This window comes from Narcine bancroftii, chromosome 5, assembly GCF_036971445.1.
Source record: "Narcine bancroftii isolate sNarBan1 chromosome 5, sNarBan1.hap1, whole genome shotgun sequence".
NCBI lineage: Eukaryota > Metazoa > Chordata > Chondrichthyes > Torpediniformes > Narcinidae > Narcine > Narcine bancroftii.
In genome coordinates, this window is record NC_091473.1 from 7,942,065 (window position 1) to 7,960,697 (window position 18,633).

At 42.7% G+C, this 18,633-nt stretch overlaps 1 protein-coding gene across 5 annotated transcripts in view; it reads right to left on the reverse strand.

The window, feature by feature from the left end:
- LOC138763077 (copine-9-like) overlaps nucleotides 1–18,633 on the reverse strand; it is a 461,486-nt gene that overhangs the window by 375,723 nt on the left and 67,130 nt on the right. For 3 of the 5 annotated variants that reach the window (XM_069936658.1, XM_069936659.1, XM_069936662.1), the window contains exon 3: nucleotides 13,198–13,244. The exons of 1 other annotated variant lie outside the window; for it this stretch is intronic. In XM_069936658.1, coding sequence (XP_069792759.1) covers nucleotides 13,198–13,244 — 47 coding nt within the window. Of the gene's footprint in view, nucleotides 1–13,197; nucleotides 13,245–14,552; nucleotides 14,638–18,633 lie in introns of all 5 variants that reach the window. One more of the 5 variants, XM_069936661.1, reaches the window with a different exon arrangement.

Below are 18,633 nucleotides of genomic sequence, written 5' to 3' on the forward strand. Positions count from 1 at the left end.
GAAAAAAAAAGCCGGTCATGGTCTGAGAGGAGGAATGTGCTGTCTGAAGCCTGTCACACAGGATGGTTAAACACTGCATTCAAGCCCAATGATTTATTTGTCAATGATAAATATCTTTTGATCCATTTTGCCTTTCCCAATTCTTGGGAAAAGCTAACCAATTAGCCTTGCTCGTATAGTCTCTCTCTACCATCATGGAAACTTCTTTTTCCCCAAGCATTGGAAAAATAGGGGTGGCGCGATGGGTGTAGCAGTTGGCGCAGCACCTTTACAGCGCCAGCGATTGGGACCGGGGCTCGAATCCCACGCTGTCCATAAAGAGTTTGACACTCTCTCCGTCTGCGTTGATTTCCCGCGGGGGTGGGGGGGGGGCTCCAGTTTCCTCCTACTGTTCGAAATTAATTGGGCGGCATGGACCCTTGGGCCGAAATGGCCTGGTACCGTGTTCTAAATTTATCTTAACCACTTTAATACCAAATTTGCAGTCAGGTGATCGATTAAAGATGGCAACACACAGTAGTCTGCAGAAGCTGGTATCTGGAGCAGCAAACAATCTGCCGAAGGAACTGAGCAGCATCAGTGGGAGGAAAAAGAATTGGTCAAAGTGTATGGGCCTGAATGGGCACCGCTAGTTTAGAACTTGCACTGTGACAGTGTTGTGCTAACCGCGAGGCTCCCACCTTTCTCCCCAACAGAGAATGAAGGACACAAGTCGACAGCATATACAGGGGCTCAGGCGCTGCACAGGCCGCTAAAGAATCGCTCATGGGAACCAGGTATCGGAGCCATGATACTAGGGGGTGCCGAGGCAAGAAGAGCTCCCAAAGAGCCTCGGGCGCTGAAGGCTTCTTGATCATGCCAGTTGCTGATGGATCGAACAGGTGCAGCTGCAGAGGCTGCGGATGCATTGGAGATGAATCCATCGACAGCGGCTCTGAAGGGACTCTCTTTTGCTTTCGTACTGTGGGGGGCGCCAGGCGACCCTAATGGCAGCTCCTTGCAGCAGGCAGAAATCAATTGTGTGTAATATTACTGGTTCTGTTCAATTGCATGAGAGTAAAGGAATCTCAAATCTTTCATCTTAACCTTCCATTTCAGCACATTTCATAATCTCAGCCTGGGGTTTTACTCAAAAATGCCAACCAATAACGGTCATTAAAAGGCAAAGTGCTTCCAGGCAGGAATTAACATGACTCACAGAACAAAGTTCCACAGGGTGAGACTCAAAATTACCAGCTGCATTCGAGAACGAACACAAAAATGGATGGTAGGAAAATAAATTCCACGTAGAACAATATCAAGAACCTGAGATTAGGTTGAAATACTCTCATGGTCAAGGGAACTAATGCATTAGATTAGATGGTGCTTGCTGGAAACACACTGTCCATTTCTGTTCAGCATCACAGAAAGGTACATGCTACAATTTTATGCTTTAACAGGCCAATTAAAATAAGTAACTAAAACGAGTAAATTGTAATGGCCCACGCCTCGGGCCAACACTGGAAAAGGCCATAGAACGTGACGACTGGCAAGACCTTGCACAGGCTGAGAACCCCGTTTCCATAGGCTGCTGGTGGAATAGTGAAACTGGTCAATCACCGCCGGCAGATCCCAAGGGGCCCAATCGGGGCCCGGATGCTGGAACCGACCAAGCCCGCTCAAGCCACGCCCCAATAGTGACACGGCCAAACTCATTATAAAAGGCAGAGCTGCCCCTGAATAAACTCAGTGTCAAATACACTCTACCGTTGTGCGTGTCTTCTTTCTTCTGAGTCTCGAGCTACAGTCCAGGAGCTATAACCGTGAGCTATAACCTGGCCGTAGCAGTAGCGACCCCACTATAAAATCTACATTAAAATCACAGAAACAGAGGGAGAAAAAAACTAATGAAAGACGTCAGCAGTAATTTTGAGGAATAAAGGAAAAAATCAATTGTGTTTTCATCTTCCAGAAGCAACAATTGAGTGGATGCATGTCTACATTTTTAATTAGAGATTAGAAACTCTAACAGCAGAAGTTGGGTTTTTTTTCAAAGAGACTTTTATTTTCAGACAGATTGGAACAAGCTGAAATTCTGATGTCAGAATAATAGCAAATGTTTTGAAAGCATGCATAATCATTTTCTGGAGCAGAATCAGACTCAGGATTTATTGTCATGAACAAGTCATCAAATTTGGTCTTTTGCAACAGGATCAGAGATGTACATTCATCTTACAATATTACTATAAATAAAAATAACAATGCCTGAGAAGTAAGGCAGTGTCTTTGGTTCATTGATTATTCAGGAATCTAATGGCAGCGGGGAAGAAGCTGTCCTTGTGCCACTGAGTGCTCGTCTTTAGGCTCCTGTACCTTTTCCCTGATGGTAGCAGAGTGAAGAGGGAATGGGCTAGGTGGTGGGGGTCTTTGAGGATAGAGGCTGGTTTTTTTAAGACATCGCCTCATGTCGATGTCCTCAATGGAGTGAAGTCTGCTGCTTGTGATGTCGCAGGCTTGGTTAACAACCCTCTGGAGTTTATTCTTGTCCTGAGAGTTGGCGCCTCTGTACCAGGCAGTGGTGCAACCAGCCAGAATGCTCTCCATGTTACACCTGTAGATGTTTTTGTTGACATAACAAATCTCCGCAAACACCTCACAAAGTATAGCCGCTGGCGAGCCTTCTTCGTGATTGTATCAATGTGGAGGCTTCAGGACAGATCCTTGGAGATGTTGACCCAGGAATTTGAAGTTCTTGATGCTCTCCACTACTGAGCCCTTGATGAGGACTAAGGCGTGTTCCCCTGACTTCCTTTTGAAGTCAGGAGAACTGTCAGCATGCTCCCAATCCAACTAAGGGTGGGGCCATACCAAATTTGGTAAATTGCAACAAGTAGATTAGTCAAAAGAATAGAACATTACAGGCTCTTCAGCCCACAATGTTGTGCTGACCAAACAATAGCTAAACTCTCCCTACCTTATAACTCTTTATATTTTTTCTTCACCCATGTATCTGTCCAAGAGTCTCTTAAATGCCCCTAATGTTTCAGCCTCCACCACCATCCCTGATAATAACTTCCAGGCACCCACAATTCTAGTGTAAAAAACACACATCCTTGATATCTCCACTAAACTTTCCTCCCTTCACTTTGTACAGATGTCCCCTGGTGCTTGCTATTCCCGCCTTGGGAAAAAGGTGCTGGTTGTCTATGCCTCTCTTCATCTTGTAGGCCACTATTAAGTCACCTCTCTTCCTATCTCCAAGGAGAAAAGTTCCACCTGTGCTAATCTTCTCTTATGAGACATGTTTTCCAATCCAGGCAACATCCTGGTAAATCTCCTTTGCACTCTTTCCATAGCATCCACATCCTTCCTATAATGAGGTGACCAGAACTGAACACAATATTCCAAGTGTGGTCTCACCAGAGATTTGTAGAGTTGCAACATGACCTCTCTACTCTTGAACTCAATCCCCCTATCAATAAAGCCCAACATCCTATAGTATGTAGGGGTAAAATTTGTTCTAGTTTCTTTTCTCTAAACCTATGATACCATAACCATTGAACTTGTGTTATTGCATTCTTTTGTAGTTAGCCATTATCTCCAAACAGCCAAGGAAGTCAAACAAAAATCATATGTCAGGGTAGGGTGTGTGATAGTACAGATTCTATCACCAATGTGTATATGTACAGATGGTAGTGCAGGATGGAGCTGTCTGAGGGCAAAGACCATGTCAGTGGTTCCTCTGTTTGCGCGAAAGCCGCACTGTGATTCTGGGAGAATATTCTCAGCGACACTAGGTATTATTCTATTTAGTAGAATCCTACTAGAATCCTAGCGAAAGTGCAGAGAACAAAACAAAGGACTCTACATCACCTTTGTTGACCTCACCAAAGCCTTCGACACCGTGAGCAGGAAAGGGCTTTGGCAAATACTAGAGCGCATCGGATGTCCCCCAAAGTTCCTCAACATGATTATCCAACTGCACGAAAACCAACAAGGTCGGGTCAGATACAGCAATGAGCTCTCTGAACCCTTCTCCATTAACAATGGCGTGAAGCAAGGCTGTGTTCTCGCACCAACCCTCTTTTCAATCTTCTTCAGCATGATGCTGAACCAAGCCATGAAAGACCCCAACAATGAAGACGCTGTTTACATCCGGTACCGCACGGATGGCAGTCTCTTCAATCTGAGGCGCCTGCAAGCTCACACCAAGACACAAGAGAAACTTGTCCGTGAACTACTCTTTGCAGATGATGCCGCTTTAGTTGCCCATTCAGAGCCAGCTCTTCAGCGCTTGACGTCCTGCTTTGCGGAAACTGCCAAAATGTTTGGCCTGGAAGTCAGCCTGAAGAAAACTGAGGTCCTCCATCAGCCAGCTCCCCACCATGACTACCAGCCCCCCCACATCTCCATCGGGCACACAAAACTCAAAACGGTCAACCAGTTTACCTATCTCGGCTGCACCATTTCATCAGATGCAAGGATCGACAATGAGATAGACAACAGACTCGCCAAGGCAAATAGCGCCTTTGGAAGACTACACAAAAGAGTCTGGAAAAACAACCAACTGAAAAACCTCACAAAGATAAGCGTATACAGAGCCGTTGTCATACCCACACTCCTGTTCGGCTCCGAATCATGGGTCCTCTACCGGCACCACCTACGGCTCCTAGAACGCTTCCACCAGCGTTGTCTCCGCTCCATCCTCAACATCCATTGGAGCGCTCACACCCCTAACGTCGAGGTACTCGAGATGGCAGAGGTCGACAGCATCGAGTCCACGCTGCTGAAGATCCAGCTGCGCTGGATGGGTCACGTCTCCAGAATGGAGGACCATCGCCTTCCCAAGATCGTATTATATGGCGAGCTCTCCACTGGCCACCGTGACAGAGGTGCACCAAAGAAAAGGTACAAGGACTGCCTAAAGAAATCTCTTGGTGCCTGCCACATTGACCACCGCCAGTGGGCTGATAACGCCTCAAACCGTGCATCTTGGCGCCTCACAGTTTGGCGGGCAGCAGCCTCCTTTGAAGAAGACCGCAGAGCCTACCTCACTGACAAAAGGCAAAGGAGGAAAAACCCAACACCCAACCCCAACCAACCAATTTTCCCTTGCAACCGCTGCAATCGTGTCTGCCTGTCCCGCATCGGACTGGTCAGCCACAAACGAGCCTGCAGCTGACGTGGACTTTTTACCCCCTCCATAAATCTTCGTCCGCGAAGCCAAGCCAAAGAAAAGAAAGAGTGCAGGATGACTGTGATTGGCTGAGAGTGTAGCCACACCTACTGGCAGGTCTTAAACATTGCTTCTAGCCAGACCAGGTCATTCTGGACTGGTCGACCTACTTGTGATATGCTCCAGTCTTTTAGTTAATAAAAGCCTTGGTTTGGATCAACAAGTCTTTGGTTCTTTTGATGTGCATTACAGGGTGGTAGATGTGGCCTATATTGGGGTGGCATGAATAAAATCTCTCACAACTAGAGGGAGAACATACACTTTTATTAGCTTATAACAAATGGTATGGTCATCAGTAGGGCTCAGGGTTTATTTGGGAAACCTGGGTTATATATGGGTAGATGGGGGTGGAGCCTTGGGGAGGAGCCAGGCATCAGTACAACCCATCACCAGTGAAGCTCAGTTCACTGCAATTGATTTTAGTAAGGCATTTGTCAAGGTCCCCCATGAGAGATCTGTTCAGAAAGTCATGAAGCAGGAGATCCGTGGAACCTTGGCTGTGTATATAAAATATTGGCTTGTAGGAAGAAAGCAGAGAGTAGCAGTGGAAGGAAAGTATTCTGACTGGAGGTCAGTGACTAGTGAAGTGCTGCAGGCATCTGTTCTGGGACCCCTCTGCTCAGTGATTTTTATAAGTAACCTGGATGAAGAGGCGGAAGGATGGGTCAATAAGTTTGCAGATGACACGAAGGTTGGAGGAGCTGTGGATGGAGCTGAAGGTTGTTGAATGTTACAAAATGATATAGAAAGGATGAAGAGATGGGCAGAAAAGTGGCAGATGGAGTTCAATCCAGATATGTGTGAGGTAATGCATTTTGGAAGGACTAACCAGAAGGCTGAGTACATGGTTAATGGTCAGTTACTTAGGAGTGTAGATGAACAAAGGGACCTTAGGGTTCAAATCTATACATTCCTCAAGGTCGCCATGCAGGGTGATAGGAGTTAAGAAGGTCTATGTGATGTTGGGCTTCATTAATAGGGGGATTGAGTAAAGAGGTCATGTTGCAACTCTACAAATCTCTAGTGAGACCAGAGTGTTGTGGTCCCCAGATCTGGTCAAGTCATTAGAGGGAGGATGTGGAAGCTATGGAGAGGGTGCAGGATGTTTCCTGGATTGGAAAATGTCTTATAAAGAAAGGCTAGCAGAGCTGAAACTTTTCTCTTTGGAGCATAGAAAGATGAAAGATGACTTAATAGAGGTCAACAAGATTATGAGAGGAATAGATAGGGTGGACAATCAGCACCTGTTTCCCAGGGCAGGATCAGCAAATACCAGAGGGAATATGTACAAAGTGAAGGGAAGGAAGTTTAGGGGAGTCATCGGGAGTAAGCTTTTTACGTAGAGTCGTGGGTGCCTGAAATGTCTTGCCGGGATGGTGGTGGAGGCCGAAACATTTGGGCATTTAAGAGACTCTTAGACGGGCTCATGGATGGAAGAAAAATAAAGGGTTACCAGGTAGGTAGTGTTTGGTTATTTTTAAATAATATATGGATCAGTACAATATCAAAGGCCGAAAAGGACCTGTACTGTGCTGTAGTGTTCTATGTTCTAAAATTGTAACAGCTAAAAAAATACAATAAAAATGGAAATAGAAAATAATGGGGAGAGATTAAACAAACATGGGTTGTTTTCTGTGGAGACAGAAGGCCACGAGAAAATTGTAGAGGGACTGCTAAGGGTGGAGAGTTAGTATCTTTTCCCCATAGTGAAAGCATAACAGAGAATGGTAGGTGCCTGGAACTGGTTGCCAGGATTGGAGGTGGAAGCATTAGGAGCATTTTAAAAACTTCTAGATTGACACACGGCTATAAAGGAGATGGAAGGATACCTGTCAAGTGCAAACAGCAGAGATTTAGTTTGATTTGGACAACATGCGAGTCACAGACACAGAGGCCGTGCTCCTGCCTTGTACTGCTCCACCTTCTATAACACACTGACAATATTTTTTCCCCTTCCACTGCCTGGCCTGTGACCATGCAGAGGGGAACTCTGCTCACACTGTTCTGTGGGTCAGTGATAACAGTCTTCCCACAATTTGCCATCTTGTACCCTCTACTCTAGAGACTTGGCCCACATAACCCTGTTGTATGCTTCCGAGAGAAGCTGAAGCTACACTGCACTGTTGGAAGTACTGGTCTGATGCTGAGTCATTGAACATTACTGCGCAAATAAGTGACAACAATAGATCTAAACTCCAGAGGCACAAGTCAACATAAATGCATTTTATGTCGAGTTGGACTTCTGCAACCTGCTGCTGTAGTTGTATTTGGCGTATTCAACTTTGCTGTCACTTGAATGAGATATTAAGCACACGTCCACTTAGGTAGATGCAAAGCAATAATCTCACTGAAGAGCAGGAGAGTTCTACAGGATGTCCTAGCCAGTGTATTCCTAAAGTACTTGCTCCAAAATAGATAATTTGCCTGTTATCATGTCAGTGTTTGTGCAAGAGTGCTGCAATGCAAACAGTGCAGCAAGATGCACAAATTAAATATTTTTGAAGAAGGGCTTTGAAATAATTATAACTCTGGAAGATGCTAAATGTGTCTCTTTTACAGGAGGACACACTGGACTTCCTGTTAAAATGTAGTAACAATCTAGCACATTTCATCCATACACAACCAAATTAACCCTCAACATCACTTGCGAGGAAAAGGATATGTAGCAGTAAAATGTCAGATCATTTTATCCTGTCTAGTTTTGAAACAATGCAATATTACCAACTCAGGAAATGCCATAATTTAAATACAGACGTTCCCCAGAGAAATAAAATACAATTGTTCGTTAAAGGCTTAAAAACTTAAACTGTGTATAGAAATTAATCATTAAAAGTCACACCTAACATACTTAGAATGTGTTTGCTTATTTCTCTTTAGTGATGAGTGATTCATCGTTGGTGTAGCGGTTAGCGCAATGCCGGCGATCGGGACTGGGGTTCAAATACCGTGCTGTCTGTAAAGAGATTGGTCGTTCTTTCTGTGTCTGCGCGGGCTTTCCCTGGAGGCTCCGGTTTCCTCCTGCCATTCAAAACGCACCGGAGTGGGGGGGGGGGGTGTAGGTTAATGGGGTGTAAATTGGGCAGCACAGCCTCGAGGGCTGAAAAGGCCGGTTACCGTGCTGTAGGTATGTCCAAATTCCTGCCCCCTCTGAATAAAACCACACTGAAACAATCATCAATCTTTGGCACTTCATGAGCATCTACCTTTAGGAAGTTAACTTGGAGCAAGACAATCTCCACTGTGAGAAACGTGAGTTGCTACTGCCACATCTTACCCCAAACAAAACCCATAACAATAAATCAAGGACCAAACACACAGAGGGATTTTCTTGATTACTTATCCTTAAGTACTGTCTGATCAGGCATGAAATTACAGCCCAGAGCCCCTCTCCTACACTTTCCAAAATGTCAAACTGACATTTTTTAACATGCATTCAGAATCTCAGGATGCCATCAATTTTCCTTCATATTCTTAAATTCTTGAAAGATGCAAGCACAAATTATTGTCAGTAATGTTACGTGACAAGTGCTTGACATTCTATTGATCTGTTATTTAGCAGCAGTATTAACAGTACTGTTAAAATAGTGCTGAGGAGCTTGGCAGAAGTCTGATAATGATGCTATCCTATTAAACCCATTTGCAGCTATCCTATTAAACCCATTTGCAGCACTTAGACTGAATGTGTGTCCACCAAGGCTTTAGGAACCACAAATGGTGGGACATTCTGTGAAAGGGTACTTCTCTCCTCCTACGTTAGTGTGGGCTTTGGAGAACCCTTCATTGCTTTTATGACTCAGCTACTGTCTATCACTATTAAAGAGAAAGCTGCATTACAGTGAAGGATGTTTAGTGATCACTAATTCAAAGAGGGCACCCTCATCGCCAAGTTAGAGAGAAGCATGTATGCTCATTGATGCAGTGCCATGAAGGGTTTACTCTAAGCCAGTGGCTTTCAAGCTTTTTCTTTCCACTCACAAATCACTTTAAATCATCCCTAAGCCATAGGTGTGGCAGGTAAGGTCTGGGCCTGATGTCCCGCTCACCCAGGAAAAGTGCATGCGTAATTTATCCCCTCTCTTTTCTCGGGGTAGTGATCGCCGCGTGCCTGCTGTCTGGCTCGCCAGGCAGGAGGTCACTGCAAATGGTCTCTCCTACATTACTGCACCGGTCGCAGCACCTTCTCTTCGGTGTCCCCCGTTTTCACTAAGTTTGCTACGCCATGGCGCGGCCAAGTGTCCGGCGATATAACTGGATGGGTAGGCTGGGCTCGTTAACCTTGGTTGGCAGCCACCCTAAGAGAAGGAAAATCCTGATTTCAAATCCAGACAGGTGGGCTCATTAGCCTCGTCAGGCTCCAGGAGAAGGACACTCTGATGTAACACCTATGCCCAGAGGACCCGGCTGTCACTGTCCCAGTGAGCTAGGCCATGGCAGATAAACCCCAGGTATAGAGGGTGGGGCCAGTACTGCACACACTGGACTTCACCTAAAAAATCCATTGTGCAGGCTCAAAGGACATGCCCACATTTACGATCCTTCCATCGGTGCTCTGTGTTTAGTAAGGGATTACTTAAGGTGGGATGTGAGTGGGAAGGGAAGGTTGAGAATCACCACTTGAGACCCAATTGTTACTGAAATATTTTGCTTGAGAAAAATTGTCATTGGCCCATTTCCTTTGGGATTATGAAACCGTGCACATAACGAGTCAATGAAGGACAGTGCTTGACACATGGAAACACAGCTGTTCGTAAAGCTGCACACCCTTCACTAACAGTAGTGAGAAGCACAGGGCCTTCAGAGTTATCGGCATCTTTCACTGTTACCTAAGTGATTATTGCACATCCTTCACAGTAACACATTGATTAGAGCAGTGGTTCTCAACCTTCCCTTCCCACTCACCTATCACCTCAAGCAATCCCTTACTAATCACAGAGCACCGATGGCATAGGGAATACTTAAATTGGTACATAGTGGAAAGAGAAAGGTTGAGAACGACTGCTCTGAAGGCCCTGTGTTACAGATGTGCTTCTCACTACTGTTAGTGAAGGGTATGCAGCTTTACGAACAACTGGGTTTCCATGTGTCAAGACCATTTTACCCCATCTGAAGCACTTCTTCTAGAGTACAAAAGGAGCCCTAGCAAGATGCTAATGGCATTGGAGAACTCTGCACACATTCTAGGGCAAGGTGATCTCCATAGTGACACTCAGTGCAAGTACTAGATCCAGGTACTCTAACCAATTACAAATAGGAAGCAACTGAACATATGGGGAGATTGGCATCAAGATATCATCAGTAGTAAAACTGGGAGCATGAAACTGCCAAAATCTATTTTACTTTTCTTTAAGAAAATATGAAAACACACCCCAGAAGTGATCCACTGAGCTACTGCCAAACTACTGTTTTTATAAACTACAATACTCTCCTACTACCTCCTAAACACTTAACTGGATTTCAGATGATCATATACATGCCTAACCCACAGGCAATTCAGCTAATTAGCTGCCTAACAATAAATTAGACTTCATTTTTCAATTCTTCAATGATCTTGTGAACTTCCCATCCCCATAGATGTGGATTAAGCATTTGTGACAGTTACAATCCTTTGTCATAAATACTTTCTCCACAGCATTGCCACATGAAATCCTCACTGGTACAGAACTCTGTCCCATTTTTCACCCCAGCCCTCCCTGTTGAACTCCCAACATCACAGTGGAAGAATGGACATTTGTGACACAGGAAGAACTCTTTCAATCCATCAGTCCCATACCTGATGCTTACCTTCTTATCCAAAGCTTCATACAGTGGTTCTCAACCATTTTTCTTTCCATTCACATCCCACCTTAAGCAATCCCTAGGCCATCGGTACTCTGTGAGTAGTAAGGGACTGCTTAAGGTGGAATGTGGGTGGAAAGAAAAAGGTTGAGAACACTGCTTTGAAATAAAAGGTGTTAGAAATTGAATTTATTTTAATCCTCTGAATACATAATCCATCTCATATTACCAGATTTCCTAATGCCAAATGAAGTCCAATCACCCTACCCAGTTCACAAACCAATTGTGTTCCCTCCACGACGAGTCCCTGTTACCTGTTTCTGACCGATTCTACCACTGCACTTACACACTGAGGGCAATTCACACTGATGAATTAACTTACCAGCCTGCAGTTTTAAGGGTCAGTGAGAAAATCCACATGGCTACTGAGAGAGCATGCAAACTCCACACCACTCGCTCCGAAATTCTGGGTTGACCACAAATCACTGGAACAATGAAGCAGCAGCTTTCTACCTGCAACACTTTGTTTCCCCATGGTTCTACTCTTGCTCAAATTTGTTTTTACCCCTTCAACACATGTATCCACCGATCCAGACATTAGAATATAAATAGGAGTACTAATTGATTTACCAACTGATTATTCATCACGTTCACTTGGCAACAAAGCACTCAAACATAATAAAATAAGAAATGGGAGCAGGAGTCAGCCATCTGGTCCGCAAAGCCTGCTCCGCCATTCAATTTGATCATGGCTGATCTGATGATCGGCTCATCTCCACCTACCTGCCTTTTCCACATATCCCTCAATTCTCCTACTATGTAAAAATCAGTCCAACCTTGCCTTAAATATATTTATTGAGGTCACCTCCACTGCTTCAATGGGCAACAAATTCCACAGATTCACCACCCTCTGGGAAAAGATGTTCCTCGACTCCATTCTAAATCTACTACCCTAAATCTTGAGGCTATGTACGCAGTTCTAGTCTTCCCTACCCATGGAAACAATGTATCTACCTCTATCTTACCCACACCTTTCATAATTTTATACATTTCTGTAAGATGATGCATTTTGCATGGGTAAACCAAGGTAGAGCATGGGCACTGAGGAGTGCAGAAGAGCAGAGAGATCTGGGAATACAGATATATCATTCCATGAAAGTGGTATCGCAGGGGGACAGGGATTTAAAGAAAGCTTTTGGTATCTTTTGGTATTGTGTATAGGAGTTGAGATGTTATGTTGAAGTTGTTTAAGACATTGGTGAGGCCAAATTTGGAATATTGTTTGCAGCTCTGGGTGCCTAACTACAGGAAGGATATCAATATGATTGAAAGAGTGCAGAGAAGATTTACTAGGACATTGTTGGGTCTTCAGGAACTGAGCTACAGGGAAAGATTAATCAGGCTAGGATTTTATTCCTTGGAGTGAAGAAGAATGAAGAGAGATCTGATAGGTTTACAAGATTATGAGAGATATAGTCAGAGTGGATGTGAATAGGCTTTTTCCATGTAGCTAGGGGAAGATAAATATGAGAGGTCAAAGTTTTAATCTGAAGGGGGAAAGATTTAGGAGGAACTTTCTTCACTCAGAGAGTGGTGAGAATGTGGAATGAGCTGCCATCTGGTGTGGTGAATGCAGGCTCAATCTTGTGTTTTAAGAATAAATTGGATAGATACATGGATGGGAGAGGACTGAAAGGTCATAAAATGGGAGCAGGTCAGTGGGACTAGGGAGATGATGGTCAGCACAGACCAGAGGATCCAAATGGCCTGTTTTCTGAGCTGAACCATTCTAGAATCTCCACTCATTCTTCTAAATTCCAGTGAGTACAGTCTCAGATGATTCAATCTCTCTTCATAGGCTAACCCCTTCATCCCTGAAATCAAACTCATTTCCTCCAAGTGCATTTCTGAAATCAGAAATGTAGGCACTTTTTGATGAAAGCAGCGTTCTTCCGCTTCATGCTGTCTCACTTCCTCACTCACTAAAGATGTTGTGTTACATTGGACGAGATCTATTCCAAGCCAAGAAATACACTAGATTTCTTCTTCCTTGAGAACGGGAAGTTTAAGGATCCTGAAGCATCAGAAGACCTCCCAAAAATATGGGGCCTCTGGAAGTTCTGTTTCATGCATTTCATTAATCTTCATACAAAATCCACACAGAGAACCACCCAAACACACACAAGATTATAAAAACAATCGCTCACCTCCCGCCATTCTTTGCTGCCAATCCCTTGAATGTAAAGCACAACAACTGCAAGAGAGAAAGAGAAGGAGCTTGAAATTATTGTGAAGTGAGTGAATAAAATTCAGATAAAACTTTACCATCTACAGAAGGTTTTTAAGAAACCAAAAGAAATGAGTTAGGGTTTGAGTCAATGAAATGCACTACCTTTATTCACCACATAAGCCAGTGGTTTTCAACCTTTTTCTTTCCACTTATATCCCCCTTTAAGTAATCCCTATGCCATAGGTGCTCTTTTGCTCTTTGATTATTAAGGGTTTGCTTAAGGTGGGATGCGAGTGAGAAGGGAAGGTTGAGAATCACTGCTCCAGACACAATTGTTATTGAAATATTTTGCCTGATAGAAATGGTCATTGGCCCATTTCCTTTGGAGTTATGAAACCGTGCACATAACGAGTCAATGAGGTACAATTAAAACAGTGGGTCTCAAACTTTTTCTTTTCACCCACATCCTACCTTAAGCAATCCCTTACTAATCACAGAGCACCGATGGCACAGGGATTACTTAAAGTAGAATGTGACTGGAAAGAAAAAGGTCGAGAACCACTGACATAAACAACTTAGTGCTCTCAACCAACGCAAAGCAAGAACTCAGGAGAAGGCTTTTACTTAATAGCTGCATAAATGTCGACAGAGATAGATTTTTCTGAGAAATGTTTGCGTCTCCGGTTCAGTGAGCCAAATAATTTTTAATCAGTTTCCAAGCTGCAGAAACCCTGTCTGTGGTAAGGGTGTAGAATCCTCGAGTGATGTTGGTTGCTGTGAAGCTCATAACATCTTCATAATGAAGGAAACACTCAAGAAGTGATGACGTTCACTTCCAAAACAAAAAAAAAACCCAGAGGCCCCACTGATCAGATCAGGAGACATCAAGTCTTTGGACCAATTTCTGAGCAGCATCGCCACCCTCCTCCGTCCTTGACAGTCTTCAGCAAGAGCTCTGAACATCCCATGTGAAGCTCTGCATATTCATCATCTGTGTTATTGCTGAGTTCGATTAGTTTGCGCTGTTCATCACATCAACTTCTTTAGTCTAGTAATGTCTAGAATTCCCTTTTGCCCATCAGATTCTTCCAGGAGCGTGTATCACACTCCAAATTATTGGTTATGCTTGTTATTTGGTTCTTATCAATAATATAATAGACATACTTTCAATTTTGTTTTTATAATTTTGACACCCAGGACATTAATAGGCCATTTTGGCCTTGCTGCCCAATTACACCCAATCAACATATATCCCTGGTATGTTTTGAATGGTGGGAAGAAACCCCAGGAGTAAACCCACGTAAACGCAGGAAGAACATTCAAACTCCTTACAGAGAACCCGGAATTCGAACCCCTGTCCCGATCACTGGCGGTGTAAAGGCTAAGAACTACGCCAACTGTGTACACCTTCGGGTCCCTGTTGGTGAAGCAAAGAGTAATTTTCAATATCTAATGAAAAGGGAATTGGTGAAATGCCCACAAGAATGCACCAGCCTTTTACGTTCTATTGCTGTTCTATTGTAACCCCACAGAACCACAGAGCACAAAAACGGGCCCTCGTTGGCCCACCTCACCCATGCGCATCTGGGCTAATCACTTTTGGTCACATTGGGCCTGTATTCTTTGATGCCTATTCTATCCAAGTACAGTACCTGTTAAGCCTGTTAAATGTCAGAGCCCTGGGGTAAACCCACGCAGACATGGGGAGAAAGTACAAACTCCTTATAGACAGCACAGGACTTGAATCCCCGCCTGGATCACTATTGCTGTAAAGGCATTGCACTATCCACTACGCTAATTGGCCACCCCAATTATGGTTATAAAGAGGATCAGGAGTAGGTTGCCTGCTCTGCCATTCAACATGATTACATGCTGCCCTTAGCCTCTTGTCCATAACCCTCATCCTCAGACTTTGCACAGAGTGTTGACTGCCAAGAAAGTGTTGCAGGACGGTGTTGGATGGAAGTGGATACACTTCAGCTTTTCCCATCTCCCTACCTTCTGGTATTTGGTGGGGGAGCCTGAGACCAGAAAGCACAACCTCAGATTACATTTGAACTCTGTCGACAAAGCTGAGACTGGGGGGGGCTGGCAAGATGGCGTTGAAGAAAGACGTGTGTTCCACCTTTCCCCATCTGGATTATTAAATATCTGATTTTAAAAAGTATAAAAGTGATTAAAAATAATATTTACAGTTTTTTGAATAACAGTGATTCACCATGGCTACCAATGTGAAGAAATCTAAAACTCAACTTCAGAGGAAATGACCATATAAAAGTGTAGATGAACTGAGGCCTACCTGTACAGCTGAATCCACGGAGTCATTGTTGGGAGCCTTCAAGCCTCAGAGGACTCATGCCCATTCAAGCTTGACCTCGGCACCGATCCTGCAGTCGCAAGATGGCGCCAGCATTCTGGTGAGTTCGCTCGTAGCCAACCCGCATGCACGTGAAGCCATGCACGCAGGCGGCCTGACCGACAAAGGGGCCCGTGAGCCCACGACATTGCTGGGTGGCCCGGGGATGCGCAGTGTAGTGTCGGAGGACACTCCTGCGCGTCTGGTGGTTCTGCCAGGCATGCGCTGGGCATCCTGCATCCATGACCTTTTGGAGAATGTGTGGGCTGTGGGGGAGCCCGGCATCAGGTGTCCAAACCTGCAGCTGCACACCTTACCTTATTGGAATTTGCCCAGAAGGAGGAGCCTGCAGTTAAAGAAGGTAGACCTCAAAAAGTAGCTATGGAACTTGGATTGGACTCAGCGTTCACTGTTTTGGAAGGGATTGCTACCCAAATGGATAATATGTCAAAACAAATGTCAACTCAAATGACCCAAGGATTTATGGAGGTGAAAACAAAAATGAATATTTTGTGTAATGAAATGTCAACTATGAAACAAGAAATGACTGTAGTTAAGAGTGATATTAACAGATGTATAAAATCTGTTGATATTGTACAAGATAATTTTTTTTTAAATTGAAACAGCCTTTTCTGAATGTCAAAATTAGGTGGAACGCAATAGAGAAAAAAATGGAAAAAGTGGAAGGTTCTTTTGTTGATTGGTGGATTCAAAGAAAGGATTTATTGCAGAAGATTGATTCGTTGGAAAATCAAAGCCGGAGAAATAATGTGAAAATAGTTTGTCTTCCAGAGGACATTGAAGGCTCTGATCCAATAAAAAAAATTTAAGCATTGAATCCCAGAGGTACTGGGTAAAGAGCTTTTTCCTGAAGGTTTGGAGCTGGATCAGGCCCATAGAGCGTTGAGGAAAAAAAACACTTCCTGGACAAACACCAAGGACGGTCTTGATTCATTGTTTGAAATATCAAGATAGAGAAATTATTTTATGAACAGCGGTACAAAAAGCACGGCAGAGTCAATCCCTGTTGATGGTTCAAAATAATAGTGTTTTTTTATGCCAATTTGAGTCAAGAGGTTATTAGAAGACAACGGGAATTTAATTCGGCTGAAGATGTCTTATGGCGAAAGAGCTATAAGTTTGCTTTTCATTATCCTGCAATTTTGAAAGTTTTTTACAGAAACTTTCAATCTCAGTTTTTTGAGAATGATCATGATGCCTTGGTTTTTGCTAATTCATTGCCAGAATTGTGAAGAAATGGACAGTCTTCACCATCATCTCCGAAGAAGAGGATAAACGGAAATGGAACTGGGAATGGGTATGGAAAGAATGGTGAGAATGGAAAGAAAGAAGAGCTGACACAAAGTCTTCTTGACATTGAAGATCCGGAACAATCATGGGCTTGGAATCATTGGGTTGAATATATTTACCATATTTGATTGTTCTTAATTACATAATGAATATGTATCTAGCTAGGGGGGGGATGGATGACACTGAAGCTTTGACTGATTACCACACCCAGATTTTTAGGGTGTTACTACCTTTGGGTGTTTTTTTGGGGTTTTTTTTTATTTTTTTGTTTATTGAGGGGTTGATTTTTTTTTTGTTTTTGAAGAATTATAAAGGGGAGCATTATTTTATAGAGTGTAAATATATTAGTAGTTAGTAAAAATGTCTACTTTCAATTTTGCAACTTTTAATGTTCAGGGATGAAATAATCCAATTAAACAAAAGAGGGTATTGGCTTACATTAAAAAAAAAGAAAATTGATATTGCCTTTTTACAAGAAACACATTTGACTGAAAAGGAACATTTGAAATTGAAAAGAGATTGGGTTGGACATGTGTTTTTTTCTTCTTTTAATTCTAAGGCAAGAGGGGTGGAGATTTTGATTCATAAAAATTTATCATTCGAATTGGAATCTTCAGAGGGAAATGTAGGTAGAGTTTTACGGGAGAATTGTAAAATTTTTGCTGAATCTTGGACTTTGCTTAATATTTATATGCCTAATAAACCTAATGAGCAGTTTATTTCAGAAAGTTTTTTATTGTTAATTCAAGCTAATGAACATATTTTAGTTGGGGGGATTTTAATTGTGTTTTGGAACCTTTATTGGATAGAAACCCGAAGAGTATAAGGAAATCAAAGATGGCAATTCAAATCAATGCGTTGATGAAAGATTTAAATCTGGTAGATATTTGGAGAAAGGTTAATCCTACAGAGAAAGATTTTTCTTTTTATTCATCATGACATGATTCGTTTTCTAAGATTGATTTTTTTTTTGTATCAGCACACCTACAGGGTAGAGAACTGCAAGCTGAATATAAAAGTAGAATTCTATCAAGACTATTCATTATTCATTTTTCCTGTGAAAGTTCAGAAATGGTACGTTCGTCGAATAGGTGGAGGTTTAATGAAATGTTAATGAAAAAACCAGAGTTTGTTACTTTTGTTAAAGAGCATATCTCTTTATATTTGACTGAGAATATTAATTCTGTGGATAGACATTTTGTAATATGGGAGACGTTAACAGCTTATTTGAGGGGACATGCTATTAGTTATTCTACGAAAGTTAAGAAACAATATATGGCAGAAAGTATAATGTTGGAAAATCAGATTGCTGAGTTAGAGAAAGACTTTCAGAAGGATGTGACCAAAGACAAAAAAAGCTGCATTAGCAAAATTGAAATTACACTATAATACTTTACAAACTTATCAGTTTGAGCATTTAATTAATTGATCTAAACAACGTTATTATGAGTTGGGAGAAACAGCTCACAATGTACTTGCTTGGCAATTGAAAGCTGAACAGACATCTCGGACAATTAATGCCATTAAAAAGAATTTAATAATTACCTATAAGCCTCAGGAAATTAATGATCAGTTTTATTCATTCTATCAAAAATTATATACTTCTGAGGGTAAGCAGGATAATGGTACTATTGGATCTTATTTATCTAAATTAAGGTTACCGGTATTAGATGAGAAAGATATTCAGGAATTGGAATCTCCATTTACAGATTTTGAAATCAAGGAAGCTATACAGGAAATGTCAAA